Source organism: Teleopsis dalmanni, chromosome 1, assembly GCF_002237135.1.
Source record: "Teleopsis dalmanni isolate 2A chromosome 1, ASM223713v2, whole genome shotgun sequence".
In the NCBI taxonomy this organism is placed as follows: Eukaryota; Metazoa; Arthropoda; class Insecta; order Diptera; family Diopsidae; genus Teleopsis; species Teleopsis dalmanni.
In genome coordinates this window covers 59,324,295-59,332,788 of record NC_051846.1, presented here as the reverse complement: position 1 = coordinate 59,332,788, position 8,494 = coordinate 59,324,295, and the positions used below count along the sequence as shown (strand labels likewise).

The 8,494-nt window shown below is 32.6% G+C and overlaps 1 protein-coding gene across 1 annotated transcript; it reads left to right on the top strand.

The window, feature by feature from the left end:
* Positions 1–561: 561 nt before the first annotated feature.
* On the top strand, positions 562–7,176 carry LOC119689348 (succinate dehydrogenase [ubiquinone] flavoprotein subunit, mitochondrial-like). The gene is made up of 2 exons (XM_038104197.1): positions 562–599; positions 5,128–7,176. The coding sequence occupies exon 2, from the start codon at positions 5,158–5,160 to the stop codon at positions 7,135–7,137; it is 1,980 nt and encodes a 659-aa protein (XP_037960125.1). The 5' UTR covers positions 562–599; positions 5,128–5,157; the 3' UTR covers positions 7,138–7,176.
* The last annotated feature ends 1,318 nt before the right edge of the window (positions 7,177–8,494 follow it).

Here is an 8,494-nt window from a genome sequence, read left to right as displayed (position 1 = left end):
ATGTAATTTTTATTCCTCATGTTAAGTGTTGAATTCACTTGTCGTTTACGTGATAGAAAACCTACGTAAAAACTTAAGTATGCAGAAATATATGCGAGGACTATTCTAAGGTTATTAGGGATACGTTTTTGATCTATTGGGAGTTACGATTTTTCATATGCAAATGCCTTTGCAAAATATTACTTTCGCGTTCACTTAAGATTTTTACTATATCAGCAGTATCGTGCATCTTTAGTCGATGAGTTGACATCACTATATCATGCAGATATATATTATACATTATTTTTTTATATTATGTTATATCCGAAGTTAAGACTTTATGTATTAGGTAGGCAATATGGTCGCTCAGCATCTTTAGGGATCATTTTGAAACTCGATGATTATTCTTGACATATACCTGACAATTAAATCACTATGTTATTACTATGTTAAATATATATATAATGCATTGCATTATATGTCAATAAAAATTTGTTTATTTAGTTAATAAAAAAAATTTGTATAAATAGTTAATGAATAATTGAGATTTTATATTTGTAAAAATATCATTACTATCGCAGCTGATATTTGTTATTAATAAAAAAGCCTGGGAATTTCAGGTAAGTAATAGTAACTGCAGTACTAATTTTTTTCATATATTTGGTAGATTCTTTATTTCTATCTGTGTATAGAAATACGTTTGAGTAAAAGGCAGATATGTTATCATTTTCTATTTTTATTCTGTTCTTTTTATTTCTATCTAATAGATACAATTTTGCTCTGTACAAAATAAATAGGTTGATTAATCCTCAGGAAGATATGCTGATTTAAGGTCCGTCATCAACTAAAAGACAAATAAATGATATGATTTTTTAGCCTAGTTAAAGCCTAGTGTGGGGTAGTGATTAACCCCCCAGTCATTATAGAGTAAAAGTGCGTAATAGCACTAACTCAAGAAGAAGAAGAAGAAGAAGAAGATTTGGTTTATATTTGTACTTGTTGAAAAATACTTTAAGTGACCAGCCATCACAGTTGTTCGGGCATCACTAGTGGTGCTTGCATGTGTTGGGTGTATGGTGTACCCCAATGTGTGGTATAGCTGCCAGGGAGGAGCTTCCGATACGTCTGAATTAACTGACTTTCTACTGAAGGCATGGGTTCATATCCACTAAAGTGGAGGTGATGGAGCTTCAATCTGACAATTGGGCAATTGGAGATCTGGGAACAACACATCATTTTCCATAAGTTTGTGATCTAATGTCTATAGTCCAACTGCTCTTATTATTCTTAAGTTATCTTTTTAAAAAACTTTTTGAAAGTTAAGAGGACCTAAAGTCAAGAAAATTTTAACTGACATTTTTATACATTTTTGAACATTGATATGGTAAAGTTGTCGCTTCGTTAAGAGCAAGGTAGACCCTTCTACGCTGGCTACCACTTCCTATTATATTGAAAATGTGTTTATAGTTGTGTTTTAGAGAAGGTTTTTCAAATATCTATTACCACCCGTACCACTCATATGTGTAAAATATAAATAAATCTCTTACTTAATACCATATACTTCTCCCTTTACTCCTTTTTGTGACTCCAACCAACTCCATTTTTTGTCATCCATATTGTCACAAAACCGACAATGACCATAAAAAACTTTTAAATCAATACAAATTTGTTTTGATTTGTTATGGAAGCGAAATTTTATTGCATTTTTCTGTGACAACAGAAACGAGGAAAGTTAAATCCGCGAGATTTATGTAGTCGAAAGATTTATAAACAGAAATCCGCGAATTTGTGGCAATTTTTGCAAAATTTATTACTAAGTCCAGTGCACCCCATAATTGTGAACTCCGTGAATGCCGAGATGGAGTGAGAATAGGAGTGCATGTTGGGTACTGCGTTAAGTGCTTTTGGAACGCATAAATCACGTTTTGTGACAAACTTAGTACGGCAGATTGCGTCGCGTATCGAATTGCGTACACCGGATAAATTCGCTGTGATCAAATTTATTTGCACTGTTTTAGGCGCGTAACAAACAATCAAATTAAAGTGGATTAACGGTAGCCAATTGTGGTCACAGAGTGTCAAAGTACAATTTTGTTGGCAAAGTGCAAGTGCATCAGTGCATCAATGCTGTTAAGCTGCGCTTTGTGTTGATGGCATTTTAATTAGTTTTAGTTGTGGCAACGAAATTGCTTAAATTGACAACTAAGTTGGTTTTGCGTTTTGGAGAAACTTCAACTAAATTAGAAGAAATTGTTTTAATACCATTCAGTTGATGACAAAAATTAAATTAAAATGGTTTCTGTTTATGTAATATAATTTATTTTCGTGCACCTAACTTTAAATAAGACTATAGTAACATATTTTTTTTTATTTGCTTTAATTTGAACCAACTAATATCCGTTGAGACTTATCTCCGAGTTTTCCGTTTATTTCAAAATTCTTTAATAAGTGGCTTACTAAAGCTATTTGTTTGGCATTTGCTCATTTAGACGCTTAAATTTTTACTTCCTTTAATCCCTCTCAGACCGTCGACCATAAAAAGGCACTACAATTAAGAAAATTACAAAATCGCTTGGATTTCTAATTACGCCAACTCTTAAAAACTTCTTAAGTCTTCTTTTTTGTACTTTTCAATTATATTTTTATGTGCATTCGTATTTTTCTTAGTAATTTTATTATTTGTTTTTACAGTTTTTAATTTTATAACTGATTTAAAATGCATAAAGCGAAAACCCGAATATAATCCGAATGGATTCTTTCTTATTATGAGCATCCAAACCCAAATTATCTTAAATAATTTTACGACATTTGTTTCAAATTAAACTTTTGACTTTCGGCACACTTCTTTCTCTCATCCAAATTCTAAAGCAACCACATTTTTCTGCTTCCTAAGGAACATTTGAAACATTCTTTTTAATATTTGATGCATTGCCACTCTGTAATTATCTGCTTCAAAATTTCCAATTAAAATTAATGAAATATTTTTAATGCGAGCAGACATAAAATATATCACGGAAATTATCAAAATGTCCACATTATTACTGCGATATTCTATTGAGACTACAAAGACAGCGGTGGTGACAGTGACGGAGTAATTATTATCACGAAGGATTTCAAAAATTATTTACCCCCTCAACCTTTCACACACAATAAGGCCAGTTTGGGGTCACAAAAGCGTTGTCTTTAACGAACACAAAAAATCTCCCCAATTTTAAGTAGCTGTGGTGTCAGTCTCTAAGGAATTTTTTTAATTATTATGGAATTCTTCAGAGGAGTTGACGCGTTGATTTCTGATTTGAAAAACATTTCAAAAATTTTTTAACTAAATTCTGGTAATACGCAAAGTCAGACGTCTTACATGAGTGCTTTGAATGCAAAGAAAGTTATCCTTCCATAAGCAAAAACAAATTGTGATCAAAAATATATGGAAAGTTTTAAATTTTCGTATACTGTTTGAATTCTGTGTTGTATTGGTTGCACTGTTGTACGTGTTACATGTCAGGCCTTCACGATGTTTAGTTTGTTTTAGACGGGTGAATGAGCATGTCTTACGTTTGTGTCTTTGGCGATTTTCTAACAGGTGAGAATCATTTCAAATATCAAACCATGCCTTTGGTGCCAATACTATTTCACAGCAATCTATTTTTCTGAACAGTGTATATGTTCTCAAAAGGTCATAAAGGCATAGAAACTGACTGAAATGTGGGGGTCTTAACACCCATCAACGATATATAATATATCTTTTATATTTTGATAATAAAATATTATTATCAAAGGATTTTTAAATATAAATTATATGCCATTGTAATTGCAGAAAGAGCTAAAGACCTAGCAATGATTTTGAATTTGTTTTTAAGACCTAGCTATGGCCTTGAGCTACTTGACCGTGGCTTAAGTACATGTTCTCAAGTAAACTTACTTCGAAGAAAACCACTATAATTAAATATATATGTTTTGTTAAAATTAGAAGTTGTCATTATATTTTGTTCACATCTCATAAATTAAAATCAAAGTACCAGAGCTTATATTCTATAATAGGCGTATTCTTTTGTAAGCATATCGTAAAAAAGCAACTGTTTACTTTAAAAATAACATATAAAATAACAATACTGCTGGCTTATTTAGTCCAACTTCTCTGAAACCGCTTAACTAATAAGCAGTTCGAATCGCATGGTTGCCAAGTCTAAAAATTTGTCTATTGTGAATGATTTTTGGAAGTACGTACAAAATTTCCAATTAACTATCAACATATGATTTTGTTATTTATTCGTATTTCGTGTAGTTATTCGTATTTTTTTACATATTATTTTAGTGTTAAAAATTATTATTCATTTTCGAAACTAACTTAAAAGTTGTATATTTTACAAATACGTGTATGTCTGTATTTGGATATATAAACCTGTCAGGCATCAAAACAAAAATATCCAATTTTACCAGAGTTGCCAATACTAGATATCATGATTCTTGTGTCCGAACCTCCAGTTATCTACTTACTGGAGCTTCGTCATTGTCATGGCTCCTTAACCATTTTCATGGTTATAAACCCATGGCTTCAGTGGACACGGTGAAGGCTAATCATCGGAGACACGTCAGAAAAATATTGAATACTTAGTCCTACAAATTATAATCTATGTGATAGTGTACCTTACTTTCAAACGTAAAATGATAAATATTAATGTATGAATATATAATATACGCATACCTAATTATATACGAAAAAGTTTATAAACATATGAATATATATATATAACCATAAGGATATAATTAAAAAATAATTAAATCATAAAAATATAGGTTAGGCTAGGTTATGCTGAAAAACAAAAAAATGTGACTAAATACTAATTAAATTCTAATAGAAATATACAATTAAATAATATATATAATTAAATGCAATAAAATATATAAATAAATAAATAAAACATAAAAATATAAAAATGGATATAAATCAATGCTTCCCCACAAATCGTATTCTACATGTACATCAAAGAACACAGATACATTATTTAGAGCAACGTCAAATTTGAATATTTTTAATAAAAAATTTGATTTAAAAATTGAAGCATTCCTTGATTTTTATGATTTAAAATTATTTCTATAATTTGAAATTGAAAAGAAAATCAAATCAATTAACAATTTCTCTTATCTCAGTTTTTTAGAAACAACTCAATTGACAGAAAAATGCAATTCTTTTCAAATCTCGCAAAGGTCAAGACACCACTAATGTTTCGTCTGCCTCAAAAGCAGCAAATGCAGAAACAGTTCGTCCATATTGGAGCAAATATTAATGAAGGTGTCAGAAAAAAGTCGTCGTCTTCTTCACGCACCTATGAAATAATTGACCATGCTTACGATGCAATTGTGGTTGGAGCTGGTGGTGCAGGTTTGCGTTCTGCTTTTGGTCTCGTAGCACATGGCTTTCGAACTGCGGTAATAAGCAAAATTTTTCCCACACGTTCGCACACAATTGCCGCACAAGGTGGAATTAATGCAGCATTAGGTAATATGGAAGACGACAATTGGCGTTGGCATTTCTACGATACGGTCAAAGGTGCTGATTTTCTTGGTGATCAAGATGCTATACACATGATGTGCCGTGAAGCGCCGAAAGCTATTGTGGAATTAGAAAATTATGGCGTACCCTTTTCACGCAAAACAGATGGTAAAATATATCAACGTGCATTTGGTGGTCAAAGTTTGGATTATGGTAAAGGTGGTCAAGCACATCGCTCGTGTGCTGTGGCAGATCGCACCGGGCATGCTGTCCTGCAAACACTCTATGGTCAATCATTGCGTTATGATTGCCATTATTTTATTGAATACTTTGCATTAGATTTGATTTTTGAAGATTGCGGTTGTCGTGGCGTTATGGCTTTATGTATTGAAGATGGCACTATACATCGTTTTCGTGCTTGGAATACCGTCATTGCTACTGGTGGTTACGGTCGCGCTTATTTCTCAACAACTTCGGCACACAGTACTACTGGTGATGGTTTCGGTTTGATTACACGGCGTGGTTTGCCTCTACAAGATTTGGAATTTGTACAATTTCATCCCACTGGGGTTTATGGTTCCGGTTGTTTAATTACAGAGGGGAGTCGTGGTGAGGGCGGCTTTTTAGTCAATTCGGAAGGCGAACGCTTCATGGAACGCTATGCTCCCAGTGCTAAGGATCTAGCAGCTAGAGATGTTGTCTCGCGCGCTATGGCTATAGAAATTTTAGAAGGTCGTGGTACTGGTCCCGAAAAAGATCATGTGGATTTACAACTTATGCATATTGATCATGAGGTGATTAAAACTCGTTTGCCTGGTATCATGAATACAGCAAGAATTTTTGCGGGTGTTGATGTGATGAAAGAACCAATACCGGTATTACCAACTGAACATTATAATATGGGTGGCATACCGACTAACTATCGTGGACAAGTGCTTACAATAGACGATGCTGGAAATGATGAATTAATTGAGGGCTTGTTCTCATGTGGTGAGTGTTCCTGTAGTTCTGTGCATGGTGCTAGCCGTTTAGGTGCAAATTCCTTACTTGATTTACTGGTGTTCGGAAGAAGCTGTGCTAATGCTATTGCTGAATGCCATAAGCCTTCAACACCTCCACCAGAAATGAAAGAAAATGCAGGCGAGGATTCTATTGAAAACATTGACAAATTAGTACATAACAATGGCAAACACACAACATATCAACTTCGCTTAAGAATGCAACGAGCAATGCAAAAATACGGTGCAGTCTTTCGTGATGGTCCTGTACTGTTGGAAGGAATGAAAGTAATGCGTGAAATATTCAAAGATTTTAAGGATGTCAAAATTGCTGACAAGTCTAGAGTTTGGAATACGAATTTAACGGAAGCTTTGGAATTGCAAAATATGCTAGCTATTGGTATGCTTACCATTGTAGCAGCAGAAAATCGCAAAGAATCTCGTGGTGCACACGCAAGAGAAGATTTCAAGATGAGAATTGATGAATTTGATTATAGTAAGCCTACCGAAGGTCAAACGGCTAAGCCATTTGAAGAGCACTGGCGCAAACATACATTGCTTTGGTTGGTAGACGATGAAGGTAAAGTTTTTATACGCTACCGTCCGGTCATTGATCACGTCTTGGATGATTCAGTCAAAGCAGTTAAACCATTTATACGCAAATATTAAAATAATTTTTATTCATTTTTCGTATATTTTCATTCGTATTATTTTTAAAATAACTGTTTTATTTAACAATTAATGATTAACAATTATAAATTGTTACCAGTTCATCAGTTACTATTTTTTAAATAGTTTAATACAAAGATTGGAATTGTGATAAACGTCTTTTTGAATTTTTGTAAACTTTGTAAATTTTGATGTTGTTAATTGGCATTTTGACTTTGGCTTATTTTATGATACATTCGAAAGAGGTTGAACACTAAGTTTGTGAATACTCGTTTAGTGAAGAGGATTGGGGTTCGTAGTGATAATAATTAATGCAGTAAGAAATCTTCAATATACGTGTTTCTTGTAGTTAACAGGGTTTAGGATTTTTTTTATGTATTACTAATTAATATGCAAATTATCTATTCATCTTTTAGTTTTTATTTGAAAAATAAGATCTTATAAAGTACTTTAAACTAAGCAAATGTTACCAACTCATCGGCAGGCGCTGTAAACTGTCAGTCTATGAAAAACTAATATTTATAAATAAATACTGAAGGACTTATAACACACAATTCTAGAATTGTACCAACAAGCAATGTTTTGCAACTGTCCAATGCCTTTAAATTAAAGTGCTGCGATACATCGTAAATGCTCCTTACTACAACAGAAACAGTGATCTCCATCGTGACTTCGGCAAGCCAACAGTCGACGATGTGGCTAAAAAGTGTGCTCACAAGTAGCGTTTGAAAACAGATGCTAACGTTATAACACCCAGACTTCTTCAGATGGTTGCACTACCTAGACGGTTAAAAAGGAAAACTGTGGCAGATCTAATGGACAGCGAGTAGCAAAAGAGCTTCGCTTTCGTCTCTTTCATCTTTTTCGTCTCTTTTTCTAATCCAAATAACTAGGTGCATTTGTACTAGGTGCATTTTTAAAAAGGCTACTGTCAATATATTAAGAACAGTTGATAGAAAAAAATCTAATATTTAAAATAATTGTGTAAAAACCTATAAAGCAATTCGGAAGTGACAATTCCTGGACCAGCGACTATTACAACTAACATAACTATGTAATTTTTTTCACCACCTATTGTAAGTAGAAAAATATATACCTACATACCATATATATAAAATAATTTTAATTTTATAAATGAAATGAAAACAATATTAAATAAATGAGTAAAAATTATATTTTTTGCAACACTTGTTATAATTTAATGTATTCAGGCGTAATAAATATACAGCAAAATCGCTATAATTCAATTCGCAGGATTTAAAACAGTTGAAATTACAATATATATAATCGGATTATGGACTCAGCGGAACTGTAGAGTTGACAAAGGAACAAAATTTAAAATCTTTAAAAATTTTAC

Coding starts and splice junctions, on each gene's coding strand:
- LOC119689348 (XM_038104197.1), top strand. CDS start 5,158: ATGCAATTCTTTTCAAATCTCGCAAAGGTCAAGACACCACTAATGTTT.